Here is a 20,558-nt window from a genome sequence, read left to right as displayed (position 1 = left end):
GAGTTACAAATCAATTATTTCATCATTTAAAGTTTTAACTATATTTTATACTAAGAAAATGAACAAATAATCAAATTTTAAAAGTTAAGATCGATAAAATAATGAATAGAAAATTAATATTATAAATATTTAATATGGGTGTTATTAACAGTTCTTGGACATTATGCTTAAAGATTTTTTTTAAAACTACCATATTTTTTTTATTCATATTATATTAGTTCTAAAATGTATTGATAAACCAATTTTTATAACAATAGGTAGGTAATTAAATATGAAACAAATTACTTGACACTATTCAATATACATTTATCAAACATAAAAACGCATCACAATTTATAATGTTTCATCAAAATTATTATCGAGAATAGAGTTTGAAAAAATATCATACGTGTCTTATAATTATTTTAATAAGCTTTTGATAGCAATAACAATAATCAATTACCTAAAAATACAAATCTAAGGTTTATTACTATATTTTATGCTTTGAAAAAAAATTATGGTTGATAATATTTTTAGCTTACAGTAGTCATTGAAGGAAAATAATGAATTATTATTTAATACGTAGTTTACTTTATTTAAGTATTATATTTATTTATTTGGTAGAAACACTTCAATATTTAATTATAAAATGATTTTAACTTAATTACATTTTACGCGTTGAAATTGTTCTATTTTACTTGCAAAATATGTCTCCAGTATTTATCAAAATACTTACCTTACCATGAATTAGGGTCTTTGAAAAATGAATAAAAGTATATAAATGTTATTTTATTTAAATAATCTTAACAGTTTTTTTAATTTCAAAAATAATGTTATCACTTAAAACTTCATATAAATAGGTACTGCACTTTAAGCAAGGCTACTATTGATTATTATTATCCAAATACGAATTAGAAAATTAGAAAATTCACAATGTATATGATGATAATAAATTGTCACGATACGATTACAAAAATTAATTTATTATTATTCATAATTTAGACATTGGTGAAGCAGTTCAAATGCTTGGTGTTAAGGTGCCTGCATACATATTTATGGGAGACTCTGTACAGTTATTTTGTGATTATGATATGCAAATGGACAAATTGTACTCAGTTACCTGGTACAAAGACAATGAAGAATTCTATCGATACGTTCCAACATCTAAACATCTCAAACACAGTTTCAGTATGGATGGTATCACAGTTGATGTAAGTATTTCATATTTTATGGTCATTCAAAATTTAAAGTTACAAAATTAGTCAATATTAAATTTTAATTGATTAAATAGTTCACAATTGTTGGGATGCACAATTTGAATGATGCTATGTGTATAAACTTAAATAACTAAACAATGCTTCCGCCCTTCTATGTCTATACCTACCTTTGATGCTATACCCATCCAACAATAAATAGCGGTTATTATAGTTATTCTTTAAAATACATTTTCATTAATTATGAAAATAAGACCAAAGCTATTATTCAATATTCACAGTTTTTAATTTAAAGAAAGAGTAAAAATTTATGAATTAAATTTTAAAACGTTATTTTCCAATTGATCAGTTTAGTCAAACACTCATAAAGTCATGAATAATTAAAGGTAATAAGTTTTACTTCTAGAAGTTGTTGTTCTATCTATAACCATTAAATTCTTAATAAACCTAGATTACATTCTTCTAACTTAATTTATTCAGAATTTAAGGTTCATACTTTTAATCAAACTTATAAACGACAGATTTTACTATACATGTAAAAAGTCAATATTAGTAAATTTCAACCTACATATTGTTTTAATACAAGAATTAAAAATAATTGTAATTTGATCATACCGTTTAATCATTCTAATTTTAGAACGCATAATCCAATAATTAAAAGAATTTATTTACTTCGTAAATATAATATTAATTTCGATCATTTTGTTAATTTTAGCAAATACAAGAATTATATTAGCAATATTTTTACTGATTTTTAGTTTGTAATTATTTTATACTGAATATTGTATTTCTGATATTGTAATCTTATATAAATTTGATTATTTAGTTTTTTTTAAATTAATTTTAATGTTATATACTTAAAATAAAAACCCAAATCCATAAAATGTTTAATTAAGAATACCACAATCAGTTATAAAAACTTTAATATAATCAATTCCTTAACATACCAATGCTCTTATATTGTCATTGACAATTTCTACTCCCTTACACTCATTGTAAATCTTCTCTAGATGAAGAATTGAAGAGATTCCTTTCAATATTTAAAAAAATATAAGAGGAAAATATTACATTTTTATAAATTAATCACAAAGTCAGTATTCCTACTGCTTTCTCAAGTCTTTTTTATATATACCATCATAAATAACTCTTTGTGCCATTTGTTTCAGTACTTTACATATTTTAATTCGATATAAAAATAAAGTTTATATATATATTTTTTTAAATTTGGTTGAAAAGAATGAAGTACCTACCACACTTTTAGTTAAATATTTGATATTTATAGTTAAAGCAGCATTTTTAGAAAATTGTTACCTATGCTTCAGATTATGAATTTAAAAATAATATAAGTATTGTTTGGCATTTAAAAATCAAAAAATGATATAGTATATTATATTCAATATTCCTTAAAATGTCCTGTACAGCAGTAAATTAAATTAACATTGCAACGGTTGTGAGAATTGAACAGTTGATATAGCCCAAGGTAACTTATACTTGTGTAGTTTTGTATATCATAGTTGGGTAATACTAATATTAAAATATACTGTGTACTTTGTAAATAGTTTTAGTTAGGTACCTGTACGACGCAGTGCATATACAAACAAAAATCAATATTTTATTAAATTTAATAACTTTGTGTTGATAAATTAAATTCATTAAAATAGAACAAATAATTTGAGGTTTTATATAGCTTAACATCTTAAATAAATTAAAAATCAAACCAAAATATATTTAGGAACAAGAGAAATGGCAAATCAATGATATGACAATAATTATATTTTATTTACATAGGTGTAAAAAACCAAAACAACAAAAAATTGAAATTAATGTTTTAGTATGGTTTACTTGTGGTAAGGTACATAAAGAGTCTAATCAATGTTCCCAATCACTAATTTTCAGTGGGTGGTATATTTAAAAATAATTTGAGTTTGATAAATGTATTCCATAATAATTAAATATTTAAATATTGAATAGTAATAAAAATTTAAATTATATTGTTAATATTGTTTCAGAAATTAATTTCTGAGAAGTATTGAATTATCCGCATATTTATACAATGTTATATTTCCACCAATTAAATTAATGATCAAAAAAAAAACAAATAGAATATGAAGTTATTCATATGAGTAAATAGTATTTGTTGGTTTTATTGTTTACCATAACAAACATGCGATTTACACATCATTCATGAGTTATATGTCTTATATTTGATCGAATGACTATTATGCTTATAATAGGTAACGCAATGAGGCGTAAAAAGATAAAAGACGCAGTAATCAAATATGCTAAATATACACTTCAATTAAAAATTCACCAATTATGAATTAGAGATTGAACATTGTATAAATTGCGCGTCGTCTATAGGTATATGTCTACACGTCAAATAGCGTCTACTAAATAAATTATTGTTGTAAGCGATCGTCGACTACATATTATCCGATATTAAAAATGTAAATATATGAAATCCATACAAGACACGTATATTTTCAATTTTTTTTTGTCTAGGTAAATAATTGTTTAGGTGATCCACTTTGATGATTGGATTATAATATTACATTTTAAACTGATTTTCGTATCAATTGAATCCCAAAAATACGAAAATAAGTCTAGAATTCGCACTTAAAAATGTTTACTTACCTCCTATAATTATTTAATAATGATAAATGTATTACCTGGTTTCAACCATAGAATACGCAATAATATAAGGTATCATTAGAGAGATATTTTGTTTAAATTTTAGAATACAGTTTTAGTTTGAATAGCACAAAACACTGAAACAAGGGAATTATATTATAAATTACGAACGTTTATGTTTGTTTTGCAACTATCAATATATTTTAATGCACGTTGGACCTATGCAACTGAAGCTAGAGCTGAGGTATCTATTTGTCTATTATTACTGGCTAAAACCACAATTTAATTGTCAAAGCTTGTGTAATTAGTCACCACCTAACTATAGAAACCAACGTGATAATATTAAAATGACGAGGGCTGCTTCAGAAGTGATTACGGCTCCCTCTCTCTACTCCGTCTTCGTAACGTCTGCTGATGACATCGCAATGTAATTCAACACATTAACCCGTGCAGGTTGTTACAACTATACAAATTACCGATAAAACTATTTCGTTAAGAGTATCATCGTTTTTTAGTATAATGTTCCAATTGGCAATTACATATATAATATATTTATGACTAGGTACCTATTTGTAAATCACAAGTATTTAATAAATTCGTATTCCTAAATTTTGCCATGAATCAATCAATTTATTATGATAATGGAATCAAACAAAAATGATCTAATAAATCAAATCTAGAAATTGTTACAATATAAGTATTAATAGCAAGAATAAAATGAGCGTTTTAAGCTTCCTTAATTTATTATTATATTAATACCTGAATCGGTTGATTGTTTTGAGAGCTTTCAACTTGAGTAAAAAATATGTATATAATAATAGACTTACATTATTGTTTTTTAATTTCTAACATTTAGTTCTATCGTAATATTTATTACTGAATAATTGTATTGGTTTTAAATTAAGAAAAGGTGCATAAGTCTAATAATTATGTGTTTATATGGAGGTTTTCAATCATACATTTTTAAACATTTAAACAGCTTCGATTTTCATGTATTCATTCGACCATTTTTCTGCAATTAAAATCAAATGTTGATTGGATAGAAAAAATGCCACCAAGATATAATTTTTCATGAAAAACACTATTGTTAGGTTTTATATATTTTAAATTCCGTCAACCCCATTCCTTGGATAACATCTGGATCCACATTGTAGAACTATTTATCAAAAATGCAAAAATAAACCTAATAATCTTTAAAGAAATATTTCTAAAGAAGCTTTTAATTTCCAATTGATAAATAAACATTTAAATAATATATTTTATTATATCATTGTAAAATTCTTAGCCGTATAGTATCAATAATAATCTTTATAATAATAAATCATAAAATACTAAAACGACAAATGTTATGTTTTTAATCAATACATTGTACAGATCAAGAAAATTATAAGGACATTTTTTTATTTATGAAAACAATAACTGAAATGGAAAAAAAATGGTTACTTTTAGTAAATAATTTTAAGTTAAATATTATACTAAGGTATAAAATTATAAATAATAATTATTGAATAAATAACTTTTTATTATTTATAAATTTATAACTTAAGTAATATAAATCCAATGACAATAGATCAAAAATGTTGTACTAATGACTGCTAAAGTTTAAATTTATAGTAAACTAAATTGAAATTAATCAAATTACTAATTACATTGAGTCATCCGTAGTCCATCCATTCATGAAAAATGTATTGAATATTGATGATTTACAATTAATGTTAGTCTTCACAAGTTATAATCTGTAATAGTTAAATCTTTAAACTAAGTACTTAAATGGTATTTAAAATTATGATTTGCAGCATATTTACTCGGACAACAAAAAAGTCACCTTGCGTTACGCTAATTTGTTGATGAATGGCGAATACAAGTGTGAAGTATCTGCTGAAGCACCGTTCTTTACGACTGTACATGCTGAATCCAAAATGGCCATAATAAGTAAGCTCATTTAAACGTCAATTAATTAATTTTAAACAAAATATTTATATAAAATGATTAGATAAAAATTAGTTTCAGAATTCAATTATAATTTTGTGCACTTTTCCCTTATATCTTCATAAAATATAATTTAATTTTAACTAATTGATTTAAATGAAATTCATTACGTATAAATAAATAGTTAATAAGCACTCTTAAGTTGATTACTTATAATTATTAATGTTTTAAATAATATATATATATATATATATATATATAGATGTATATTATTTTCATATATTTTATAAAATACATAAATATAAAGGAATTGAATGATTACCCACGTGTACTTACATATTTTTACTAATACACCAACTAATAAATTCTTAGTCAAACATTTATTAAATTTAAATTATTATTCTGCTAGAATTTTTGGAAGCTGCAATATTACAAATTTAGACCATGTTAATTCTCAATTAAGAGTAAATATTCTCATTATTTTAAACTACACATGAACTTTCTTCAATTAGGCTGCCATTGATAAAAATGTAAAGCATAAAAATAGTCATGTTTTCAAAAATTTTAAAAATTATTTAATTCAAACTAAACCGTATAAATTAACAAATAACGATTTTTAATTGTTGAACTGGTTAAAATGAATATATTTATATATTGATCTATATGTAAATATTTTTACCTACATAATTTTATAGAATTATATTATCTTTTAATTAAAGCTATTCATGAAATTATATTTTATACATTCAAACAATAAAAATATGCACAAATAATTATTAAAAATTTATATTCTAAAGTTTTTCAACTTATACAACTAGGTATTTACATATAATATTTAATTGCTAACAATGTTTTAAAACCTTCACAAATTAAGATATAATTTGTTACTATTTACGATAAATATACTCCAAATATATACCTATTCAAATTTGATTGAGATAAGTCATTATTAGTTTTACGTGGTCCATTAGAGATTTTTGTTGTTCTTATCTAAATTGACAAACTTGGAACATTTTAAAAGTTACAAAAACAAAATATTTAATCTAATAACACTTAATTTGTATTATAACATTTTCTAAACGATGCAATATAGAGGTATTAATTTAAAATGCCATTATACATTTTTAAGATCAGATAAACCAAATTTATTATTTTTATTTTAACTAAATAAATATTACGTTAGCTTCAAAGAAAGTCTATGGATGGCTATAACCTACTGTTTATATTCATACATTTTATTATACTTCGATAATAATAAACATGCATTTTTAGCAAAATTAATTATCAAACAAATGAAACAATTATAAAAAAATAATAATTCATCAATCAATCAAAAATGTTTCTACAACGTAGCAACATAATCTTACGTAGTGTATATTTTCGCATACTGATTAAATACTAAAGTAATTGCATTTAGAAAAATATAAAATACTTATAAAAAAACAAAAGTGTATGGAAATTTCAAAAATATTTATAAATAGGTAATAAAATAATTATTGTATAGTCCTTGTATAGTTTTCAATAAAATAAATACTATTAATTATTCATATTAATAAGTTCCTCTGCTAAATTTTAGGTTCAGTGTTTAAACAACACTTAATTTAAAACTTAATACTAAAAAATAATATACACGTATGAATTTCTAGATTAATTTACTTATAGCGAATTAAAAATATTGTTCATACATTTCTTTCATACTACATACTAACATACGATCACACAATAATTTATGCACAATTACCTAATATTTAGTTATATTTTTTTAAATTAAATCCTTATAAATATATATATATATATATAATATATAGGTATAAAGACAACTTTAAAAATCAGAATTACTTTTATCTTAAAATATAACAGCCGTGTTTACAAAACAAGAATGTACACGATTCACCTTAATAACGAGAATCAGTAAAGTTTTTCACCTTAAACAAAGAAGCTATACGCGAAATCGAATACATCAATGTCTTGAAGAAAACACATTGGGATAGAGCCGTTAATATTAATTATGTTCTAGTACTCCTCCACTGTGTACACATCGTGTGTCCTCGAAGTATTTCAGCGACGCCTTCTTACTATAGGGACCTGACAGCGTTGTTATTATTATGATGGCCCCTTGAAAAATGGTCACAGGCTTACACTGCCATAACATCGCTACACAATACGTCGATTTCCCTTACCCAATTATTTTAATAGCCCATTCACAACTAATGTATACGCGCTACTATTAAACGTCCGAAATGGGCGAAATGACTAAGTAAAAACACGTAACTTTGCACTTTAACAAAACCTTCATTGTGTATCCCGTCTACCTGCCTGACTAAAGCCACACATGGTACACTCCCACCCCCCACTTGGTTATTTTTTTGTATATTTTAGGTATACATTTTTTATGAAACGAGTTGTGTACGATATTGTCGTTTACATAATAGTTTGTAAAATGTTGAACATATATATTTTTGCACATTTTAGACAACATAATAATGTTAACTTGTCATAAGCATATAAACAAACTATTAAATATGTATTTTACTAGTACATATTACACATTGTCCGTTTTAAGCACGCGTATCACCGAATATGTACATATCTAGGTGATGTTGCAAACTATAATAGATAAGCATTAAAAACACGCTTAATCGAGGTGAATTATTTTTATATTTTAATTTTGAAATAATCATAGGAAATTCTTATTATCTATTATTAAATACCTACAAAGCGTTTGAAAATTAAAATTACTAAAAAAAATACACGTCACATATTTAGTTTTCATATTCACAAAATGTGTGATTATTTCATTAAAATATAACTAAATTCACATAATAGTATATTACAAATACTTGGCAGCGATAAACAAATTTGATGTGGTGCAAATATCTATACTCTATCAGTATAGTATAATATATTATATACAATAGATTTAATTACCGATGGTGATACTTATTAAGGTGTGTCCAGGCGATAATTCTAAAACACAACAAACAAAAAAAGTAATAGACAAATTGGCAAAATAGAAAAGAATTATAATTTAATTATCTCAACGTACAGTTTTTAAATAAATTGTATTCAACTATTAATTATATGCATACTACATACGTTTTATTACTATCGGCCATAGCGGTAATTTATATAAATTCATAACTATAGGCCACATTGAATTTATAGGTCTTGAGTTTCACCTATAATTATTTTTTCATACACTATAATTACCTTTTTTTAGGGAATTACAAACACTTTAACACGCCTCTTTTTTTCTACATAGATCAGGGTTTTTTTCCACTGAACTCTCCACACAATTCATTAGTCACATACAAGCCACTTAACAGTTAACAGTAGTTTGTCTTTAGTATTGAATTCAATATTTTCAAACTGATATTTAAGCATTGTGTGTGTTTAACTAACAGTGAAAACTATGTAGGTACCACGTGTCCATGTCTATAAAATAGAGGAAGCCACAATATTTTCAGCTTTCATAGTATTATGTTAGCGTTAGGTACTAAAAATAAAAATAATCGGTAAACATTTTTAATATCGTTAAATATTATTTTTTGAATTAAAACAATAATAATTTAAATCAAATTATTAAAAAAATTAATAATAAACCGTATGCATTCCACGCACTTATTTCTATTGGTTATTGTTAATTAATTGAATAGTGATTAATAATATGAATACTAAAAGCATACTCTCAAAATAATCTATTTGTTCAATGAACCATCAGTAATATTAACAAAATTATATTTTGTTTCTTCTATAATAAAATAAATTAATTAAAAGTAATATATATATATAATAATGCATAGAAAAATTAATTTATTAAACTGAGGATTAGGATAACTTAACTCACCAAATCAAATTTTTAAATGGAAAATAAAATAGAAAAATGAAAATATTTTTAAATAAAAATATTAAATTGAGAAGTATTTCAAAACAATAATATTTTTCAACATTTGAACAGTTTTGTCTTCACGTTACATTTAAATTAAGTATAAATTAATATACTTATACTATGTAAATACATACGTTATGCACTATTGTAATTCAATAATTGTATACAATTTTATGATCTATATTATATACCATTTAAATTCTACTCATCTTCAAGAGTTTCTAATGTGAAACTCCTACTCAGTATTTTATTTTTCACTGCATCACATCGTATATCACTCATTTGCTTATTATACCTCGTATAGATTGTAAATTTTTATTAAAATAAATATATTTAAAAAAAAAATAATTAAATACCTAATAAACCAAAACTGAATGTACAAATTTTTTTGTTTCAATAATTATAAATAAACTAATATTTGACGAACTGATTAAAAAAATGTACTGTATAATATTAAGTGAAATCATTAAACTTTTTACTACCTATATTAAATTTTTAGAAAAATATTTAATTATTATTAACTTTATTTTAGGTTTGCCGAAACCAAAAGATTTAACAAAAATCAATGGAGGCTCTGGAGTCTATCAAACTAGTGATACTATTTATTTAAATTGTACGTCAGGAGAATCATTTCCCGCTGCAAGACTTCGGTGGTATATTAATGACAAAATGGTAAGTTAGATTTGTTTTGACACTTAATAATATTATAAATCAAAAGAAAAAACATCAATACAACTGAATTTATGTAAAACTATAGCCATGTAGTAGTTGGTATAAATACTGTAAATTTCAACAATAATGTAGCTAATTATTCAACACTTAATTAATGAGTTGTATTCAAACTAATATTTATGGAAAAAAGTTCTTACAACAGAGTATATTGTCGTTTTGAATTTTAAGACCTTTAAAAGTTATTCACATTGAAGTCTTTTGTAATAAAAAATGTCTTGCAACTTTAAACTCTAGCGTATTATATAGAATAATTTTAATTCTAATTAGTTGTACTAATTGGTTTAAAAAATGTATTTTAAAAACATAGACCCAGAAACTAATCATTTTGAATAAATTCTGTCACTACCACAACTATTATACTTCTCATAAACTATATCAGTGGTTCCCAATATTTTGCTATGGCCCACACGTAAGCCGTAGATATAATATAATATTAACATTACTAATATAGTAACATATATATTTCTAGTTAAAATAATATTTAAACTATCCAGTTTTAATCCAGATATTGACTCTTTCATAAAATACAAGCAATGTCAAAAATCTCATTAAATTATTTAATTTGCGATTAGATTCAAAGGTTTAATACAGTTTTTTTCTTAATAAACAATTGTTTTATATGTGTAGATATATGTATATTGTATACATACAGAGTGTCCCAAAAATAACGCTTTTTTAAATTGATTGCCATTTTTTTGTTTTTACGTTTACAAAATTGTTCTCATCATTTTTTTAATCTACTATCATTCCGGTTTTTTGTTGTGTAATCAGTTTTTGTCAAGTGTCACCATAGACCGAATGCCAATTGAAACACGTGTGTTTGTTGTTAAGACCTTTTATCAATTTAACGAAAGTGATGCGGAGACTATGTGACTACTTCGTATCTTACTCGGATGGAACGCTGCTCCCAATATGTCATCTATTCGTTGGCTAATAAAAAATTCGAAAAAACTGGGCCCCGGTTTGGTATTAAGGTGTCCTCCAGAAACTCACTAGAGAGAACTGAGAGGTAGTTATTGTTAATTTTTTCGATCGCACTTCGGTCTGACAAACTAGGGGAGGATAATCGAATATTATTTTTCATACGTAAATTGGATGTTATACCGAAACCTTACATATCTTTTTTTATTTTTTTTTTTGTTGAAAAATAAAGTGTTTTCAGCTAATCTAAAAAAGCATTCTTTTGGGACACCCTGTGTATATATATATAGGACACTATTAGTGTGTTTCAAAAATTTTTTATAAAATTGGTTGTCCGCACAACTAATAAAGTTGGGAACCGCACTACTTAATATCAAGATTAAATTTTCTTCGAAATATTTTCTTTAAAAAAACAAAAAAAGTGGAAATATCCATTCAAAATCAAAACACCAATTATTCAGGTATATTATATAAATTAATATTATTGATAATGTTACTGATTTAATCAAAAAATATAAAATATTTTAATTAATTAAAATAAATTGCTCATAAATTTGTGTAATTTAAAAATCATAAATAAAGTAGATATTTAATTTACATGACTGTATAGATTGATTAATGATACATTATTAACGTAAATTACAAATTTTTTGGTTAGGTGGTTTCTAATTACGACCGCTCAGAAAAATTACGGAACGGTTTATACATCAGCATATCCAAATTAAATTTATCAATATCTCCTGATCACTTCAACAATGGCTTAATGAAAGTTACATGCCAATCCATCATCAATATAGGTCGTCCAAAGGCATTACCACCTCCTAAGGAATATAAACGTGAAGCAATACTCTTGGGTAAGTAAAGATCTATTATCTGGTTTCATTTAAACACAATGTATTTCATAATTAAAATTAAAGTATACTTATAAAATTTCTATGAAATCAATTTATATTAATGATCTACCTTAATTTTACTAATATAAATAGAATACTCAATAGATTTTTAATAAAAAGTTCAAAGAACGATTTTGATTAAATATATACATATACAGTATACACTATGGAGTACAGAATAGAAAGGGATCAGAACTTAAATTATACAAAATGTACATTACAAACCAATAGTAAAATTAAAATATTTTAAATATAAATTCTAATAAATAAAAAAAGAAATACACAGTTTTTATTATTTGCTGATAGTTTATATTCATGATATAAGTTTTAAAATTTGAGTTAAATATCTATTTTAATTTAATCTAAAATAAACATTTACAAATCTGTATACCTTACTATTATCAATTGGTAAGAATATTACATATAATACGTATTATTTTGAATATATTATATTGAATACCTATACGTTTATATTAATATAATGCATATATTAACAATCAACCTAAATCCATACCATATATTTATTATTTATATATCTATGACAGCTATTCATTTCATCCGCATAATTATAATACAGTTTGTACGACAATAACAATTTATAAGAATTTTAAGCTATAAAAATACAAATATGAATTCAAGTTGGACAGTTTAACTGAAACCTTTAAAAATTAAAAATGTCAAACTATATAAATAACCAAATCTAACCTAATTTTCATAAAATACTTTTTAATAGCGAAGAATTAATTAGATATAAGATTATAAATAATCTTTGTCAAATTTAACAAAAAAACGTATTATTAATTATGACTTATTATGTCCATTTAAAAAAAATATATTCAACAGCAAAAAATTCCTAAATAATCAAAAACTATTATTATAAATTGGGTCTTAATAGTATTGATTATGAAAAATAACGTTGATACAACTTAATAAAACTACCAGTAACAAAAATCAAATTAAAACAAAAAAAAAAAACACTTTCGTAAGAATAATAAATGAAAATAAACAAGATTTTCTTTATTTCTGTTTTTTTTTTTTATGACTATGAAAAACAAACAAATTGAAAAATACAAAGCCAAATTAATGATTATAAAAAAGTTTGAAAATGGATAATATCCATTAAAAGATTTTAATATGATAATGTTTTATCAACATTAATATAAAACTTCTTTAAAGTAAACAAAAAACGTAAATTCTAAAAATTCTATTCTAATTCATTGGTTATCATAAAAATATAATTTTAATTTGTTTATTATTGTCAATCATCACTTAATAGATCAATTGGGGTTTAAAATTGAAAAAAAAATTTAAAAAAAAATTTACTCCATTGTACAATAAGGGATATATTTGTTCGTTCTACTACAAGATAACCGAAACTGACAGTAATGTACTAGATAATTTAATCTTTTGTCTGAAACATGTAATTTTTGATTAATTCAAACCATACAAATATAAAATATGAAAATCAGCAATTCTTTCTTTCAAAAAAAAGAAAAGAATTTCAGAAAAAATGATTTTTGTCTACACCAAAAAATAGATAATATTTTTTATGGTTATTTTATTTTTTTTATTCAAAAGTTAGTTACGTGTAGTTAATATTTTTATTTTTTTTTTATTAAAATATACTACAACTACATAATAATTAGTATCTAAATTATATTATTAAACATCAATGATAGCTACCAACCTACTTGTATTATATTACAAATACTAATATTATATTTTGCCAATGTTTATACGAACTTTTACTTTTATGGAAAAAATAAAACTATAAAATAATTAAATATTATTAAATAAAATTTTATAATCTAAGAATTAAGGTACTCGTAGATACCAATTGATAATAATTAATTACATATGTAAAATATTAGGATAACTATTTCTATGTATTAATAATAATAGTTTATTATTGCAACCAAAAAATGTTACATGTTATCTAAATATAATATATTATATGAATTACAAAAGTCGCTAACTCGTATTATATTATATTATGATATATGATATTTGCCTTCGTAGGTTATTTAAGTAGGTTTAATTAATGTATAATTTTATAATGATTTGTGTGTTTTTTTATGTGTCACTCATCACGTTTTGGAGTAGTAATAGTAATTTGATTTCTGATTTAAGCCCCGTGTCTAAAAAGAAATTGAATCTAGTTGATACTTTAAGGGGTTATAAGTAAAAAATTTCAAAATAGTTTTCAAAAGCAGCAAGAAAAACCTTAAGAAAGTAACAAAAAACGCGATTTTTCACGCATAACTTGCAGTTTTCAGTAGATTCGTTTTTTTTTATTTTGCTGTAACTCAAAAACAAATCATTGTAAATACTTGAAACTTTCACCAAATATTTATATTAGCGTTATCTACTTACGATTAAATTTTCAAAATATTTTGACTTTTTAAGCTATTTATAGACAGTTCAAATTTTTGATTTTTCTAAATTTAATTTTTTTTGAAAATCCGATAAAAAAATTTAGCATTCCAAAAAATCTTTAAAATTTAATATAAGGTTTATTATAAGTTGTACTTGTCGTAGTAAAAAAAATCAAAAATCGTTAGTCACAATTTTCGTTTATTAGCGTTTAAAGTTCAAATGTTAACGAAATATGTCAAAATCGCGAAAATTTGCAAGGAATTTTGAAGTTGAAAATTCATAAAGTTTTTTTGTTTTATACTTAAGGTTGAAAAAACCAATACAAGGTTCTCCATAAGTTTTCCTTCAAATAACAATAAAAAAAACTCGAGCGTCAATAAAGAAAAAAATTTATGAGTGTATGGAATTAGATAAAATGACTATATATCCTAAAATGATTTATGATATTTGCGGTTATTCAAAAGTATAAGTCGTAAAAACTTGAAACTTTTACCAGTAGTTGAGATTGGCATTTTCTCTACATAATTTTCTTTCAAAATATTTCACTAATTTTTATGCCAGTTATTATAGGCATTTGAAATATTCAATTTTTTTAATTTATTTTTTTATAAACATAAATAAAAAAAATTTCGCTGAAACAAAGTACTTGAAAATGTAATAAAAGATTCCACAAAAGTTGGTCTTACAGTCATTCAAAACTTATAAAAATACATATGAACTGTTTTTATTTTTATATAAGCTATTTTAGTTGAAATATTGACAAAGTTAGTGAAAATTACAAATATTTGCTTATTATTTTGTAGTTAAAAATGTATTAACAATTTTGTATAAAAAGCTTAGGATTGAAAATATAATTCAAATTACAAGAATAAATTACTTGTATAAGAAAAAATATATATTACAAATTAAATATAGGCAATATAATATATTATCTTGGACTGACAAATCATCTCCGTTCAGAATCGTTTTTCGTATTCAATGATACCTATCATTGCATTCAAATTTAACACATGCATAATGCACTATCATCACTATAATAGTAACCTTATCTCCACCCCTACTATACAGCAGAGTGATTTTTAAAAACTAATTTCAAAATAAATAATATTATTTCAACCAAATAATCTATTTCATTTTCAATGCGTATCATGTACATAACATTATTTGTTCAACTAATATATTACCTATATTTTTTTAATTATTCTCTTTCAACGAGACTAGTCATAGTATATAATATGATAATACATATTACATAGATACATATAAAACTAATTTCGTGTATTTTACGTAAGAGTACTTTAGTAAAAACAACTGTATATAATACGAGAGGACAACGCGTACCAAATATAATAGTGTGAACCCTAGAAAAAAAAACATGTAAATTATTTATATTTGCATGTTTTTATATACCTACCTATTACCCTTTCTTTGTCCTTTTTGTACTTGTTTTATTTAATAATTATTAATGTCAAATTGCATGCATAAATTCTAATTTAATTTTGTACAGATAAATGTACTTTCGCCAACATTAATTCTCTACTTATACTTTACAAAATAATGCAAAAAGTATAGTAATGGCGTAAAAAAATAAAAGAAGCTCTTACAAATTACAAAATATTACTAACCTGACCTATGTATTAAACGTTTTACTTTGTACTTTCTTTATTTTCTTGCATTTTTGTTACGTATACCTAACTGGCATTAGTAGCATTAACACAATTTTATAAATTAACTCGAAAACGGAAAAAGGATTTCATATTGATTTTATGCTTAAAGTATACACATCTTAAAGTTAATTAAATTCACGTTTTTAAATCCCTTAAGTGTAAGTACATCAAATAATAGATATATAAAACATTTATTAACTTTTTTTAAATCTTGATCAAAAAATAAAAATGGCTTATAATTGAAAAAAAAATTGAAATTGTTTAATTAATTACGTTTTGTATGTTTGATTTCAGTGCGTGGATCAGCAGTAGCAATGTGTATAACGTTCAACTTTAAAATAACATTAATAACATTAACATCAACATTGTTTTTACTAAATACGTCGTGAAAACGGTAAAAATTGTTATCCAATTATTTTGGCTCCTTCATTTAAATTATGCGAAATCGTATGTTATCTTGTTATATTATCAAAACTGTTTAATAAACTTTTTGTCCGCACGAGTTGTAAGTTGTAACTATACATTTATTGTTTTTAATTTTTTTTTTTAAACATATACATATAATTTCATTTTTAATAATAGTTTATAGAACAATATTATTTTATACAACATATCCATTACACTTTAATTCATTATTCATATATAATTAAATACTAAATATAAAATTTCAAAAAAATATATCACTCATCAGTTTAAATTTATTTCAGTTACCTACGTTATTTTAAACATCAAAATTCACAATTTCCTTCAACATAATAGCAATTTCGGTAATTAATAATTTATGTTTTAAATTATAAGACACTAGGTATTTTGTATCTAAACATTAGCAACTAATATATATAAACTTATAGCCAAATTATATATAAAGTAAATCACATTCAAATATTTATTGAAATATTACACACAGTTCATTTCATAACCAATAAATATTTGAAGTGTATTTATTTTACTTCACATTGTTGTTTTTTAAAAAATGTATAGATATATACAATATATATATATATATATGTATACCATCCTCGTTATTCCTTGTCGGTTATACTTAAAATATGGTTGAAAATTGCTTTAAATAAAATAAAAATATCAACTTCATATTATTTAAATAACGTTTTAAGAAGGTAATTTATTATAGACATAATGAGTAACATCTTGGCTTAAAAATCGAAGCAATTAAATTAAAATGACAAAACAATACTAAGAACAAAGGCTTATATTTTTATATATATATATTCTATTAAATAAAATTTTATTAATTCTTCTTCTTTAAGATACGTTTTCATTTAATCAAGTCTAATTTAATTAGTCTCATATAAATTAAAATTATGATCCAAGTTTCATTAACTTTGATATTTATTTGAATATCCTATAAAATTGATGAAAAATTATATTTTTCTTTTAATTAATATAGGTACCTAATATGTTAAAAATTTACAATATACGAAATTTACAAACATTTAATTCTTTATAATGAAATCATAAGTTATTTGTCTTTATGTAGGAAATAAATTATTTAACATGGGATCAAAATCGCACAAGTAAGAAAAAAACATTTAAGTTTAAAGGTTTCACAACTGCGTGATATTACAATTATATTGAAGTCTTTTTCAAAATTCATCCAATGTGAAATATGTACAATTCAACTAACTTTATTCGACAGTCGACGGGTAGCTGACGTAAAAATTAAAAAAAAACATATTCTCGAAGATTTTAAATTAAAAATACCAAAAGAAAAAGAAGCACTTAATAATTTTAGTAATTTTGTTACAGTTTTTATGAATGAACTAATACTTTTACTAGTACCATCGCAACAAGTATTTTTAACGTACTTTAATATTGGATAACAAATAAATGTGTTTATTTTTCTGTTTATGGAAATGATGAATGGTTGAATTATGGAATCAATTCAATAGTTTTTCGATAGATGTTACATATATTTTCTATTCTAAGTACATATCGGTTTATATTGTCATCGGTAGCCGCTTACAGTAATCTAATTTCGATTTTATAAGTTTTCCCTTACTCCAGGGGGTAAAAAATAAGAGAGAGTGTAGATAGAGATGAAAAATAAAACAATAAATATAGTAGTTTTTGTTAGAGTTTCAATATAAAAGAGCACAGGATTACTGTAGGTATACGACACGGATAAAAGTTTATAAAAGTCGATAAATCCCTGAGGCGACTTTCTGGATTGAAAAACTTCAAATTTCGAAGTTATACTAACAATTTTGAGCTATTTTACTGAAGTTTATTAGCTTTATTTATAGAAAATTGGATCATAAATACAGTTTAAATATATAGTATCTATTTTTTATTATTTCATAATATTTATGTTTAAGATGAAATTAATTATGACTGAAATAAAGATAATCCTTTGAAAAAAAATATTTATTATTTATTTGATCAAAAAATAATAAACATATTATATAAACTCACTTAAAAAGTAATAAACCTAATATACTGCTGCATTCTTCAAATTTTAACTTTGATTAATAATAACTGAAAAAATATGAATATTATATTTTAAATTTAAATTTTATAAACAATATCTAGAGCAAATCCATATAGCTTCATAATTCATACATAAATATCAAAATTCTAAAATACAATAAACCTATTCTGGTCATTGCAGATATCAATTCCGTATCAAGGTATTAGCTTGTACGATAATTAATTAATTACTATGTTTCTCAATTAAGAAAATTAAAGTAATATAGTCCTACATTTACATTTAAAAATTAAATAAAAACTTATGATTTTTCATTATATAAAATATGTATGTTTTAAAATAACTTCAAAATAAAAAAATAAAGAAACAATTATAATAGCACCTTGAAGTTTTATTATCATACAATATTTAAATTTAGTTTTTGATATTTATTTAATTATAAAGTATAATAATAATCATTTATAACTATAACAAAAACCAAATGGGTGATATCATAGAAAAGATTAAATAAAATACTCATTTTTAATTTTTCTAAATCAAATAAAAAAATTATAAAAAATAATGAATCATGCTTACGTGTTACGTAGGTACACAATGTTTAATGTTCCAAAGCCATAGTATATGATTCAATACAATTTAATAAACTTTAGTTACAATCACACTAAGAAAATTACGCACGTATTTACATCAAAAATTGAACAATACAATTTACCAAACACCAGCAAATATAGGTAATACAAAAGCAAGAAATACTGAACAATAATTCAGAGTTGTGGCATTTAGTAAGTACAATTCTGCAGTAAATCATTAGCTAGTGTTAACAGTACCATCAGGTTGTAGCAACAAGTTCATTAATTATTATTTTCAATCGAGAAAAACAGAAGTCATCAATTAACATTTTAAAAGCTTATAAACAAAAATAAAATGTACAATGTATGATAAAATGTAAAATGTAAAATAAATTTTAAAGAAAAAACATGTCTGTTGATGGTTTAAATATAGCATATTGCTATGCTAATATGCTATACAAAAATGCAGGATAATATTATAAATTAATTAACATCAAGTTTTGAAATATTAATTTAAGCATATTACCATATTAGTTGTGTACAAGCGAATTTGAATGTTATAACTATTAATCTATATTCAACTAAAAAACGAAAATTACAACATTATACGTATATACTGTAATATACAGGTGTTATCAATACTAGATCTACATTGTTTTTTTTTTTTTGGCCGGAGGGGAGGTAGCTTAGAATCTTGACATTTTCACTAAAAATATATATTGACAAAGTCACCCTCACACAATTATACATTTTAATACTGTTAAATATTTTTGTGTTAATTATGTAAATTTATATTAAACATATGCAATAAATAGATAATTTAAAATTGTATAACAAAATTATGTTAACAATACTATTTGTACATATTTACCTCAAAGAATGAATAGACTCCAAACAATTCTGAAACTCCAAAACCCACCCTCCCCTCTAAATTACGCCTATGTAACGGTTTTTTCTACATTATACGTTGACAAACATTTAAAAGATACAAGTTGGATGCCGATATCTAGGTATTATAGGCACTCGAACTATCTTTCATCGCAGTGCAGATTTATTGTTATAAATATAAATATAAAAGCAATGATAAATCGTCGCATTCAAAGACACTTCTAAACGACAATTGTTTAAACAATTTTCTTAATTTTTAAAATAATATATCTACAGTTGACTACGTAATTCACTTTAAACCGAGAATTCAAACTAAATAGACTAATTACTTATATATTTACCAGTATTATAAAAACATTAATTGAAATTATGATAACCTTATTAATGGGTAAGTAAAAAAAAATTGATCTATATTTTAGAAAAA

General features: G+C 23.2%; 1 protein-coding gene across 1 annotated transcript in view; it reads left to right on the top strand.

Annotated features, from left to right (window-relative positions):
• LOC113549252 overlaps positions 1 to 16,766 on the top strand; it is a 40,298-nt gene extending 23,532 nt beyond the window's left edge. Inside the window, exons 3-7 of the mRNA XM_026950461.1 lie at positions 982 to 1,190; positions 5,621 to 5,756; positions 10,175 to 10,314; positions 11,954 to 12,149; positions 16,526 to 16,766. Coding sequence (XP_026806262.1) covers positions 982 to 1,190; positions 5,621 to 5,756; positions 10,175 to 10,314; positions 11,954 to 12,149; positions 16,526 to 16,620 — 776 coding nt within the window. The 3' untranslated portion in view covers positions 16,621 to 16,766. The remainder of the gene's footprint in view (positions 1 to 981; positions 1,191 to 5,620; positions 5,757 to 10,174; positions 10,315 to 11,953; positions 12,150 to 16,525) is intronic.
• Positions 16,767 to 20,558: the final 3,792 nt, after the last annotated feature.

Source organism: Rhopalosiphum maidis, chromosome 1 (genome assembly GCF_003676215.2).
Source record: "Rhopalosiphum maidis isolate BTI-1 chromosome 1, ASM367621v3, whole genome shotgun sequence".
NCBI lineage: Eukaryota > Metazoa > Arthropoda > Insecta > Hemiptera > Aphididae > Rhopalosiphum > Rhopalosiphum maidis.
The sequence above is the reverse complement of the archived record's forward strand: the minus strand, read 5'-3'. Positions and strand labels throughout refer to the sequence as shown.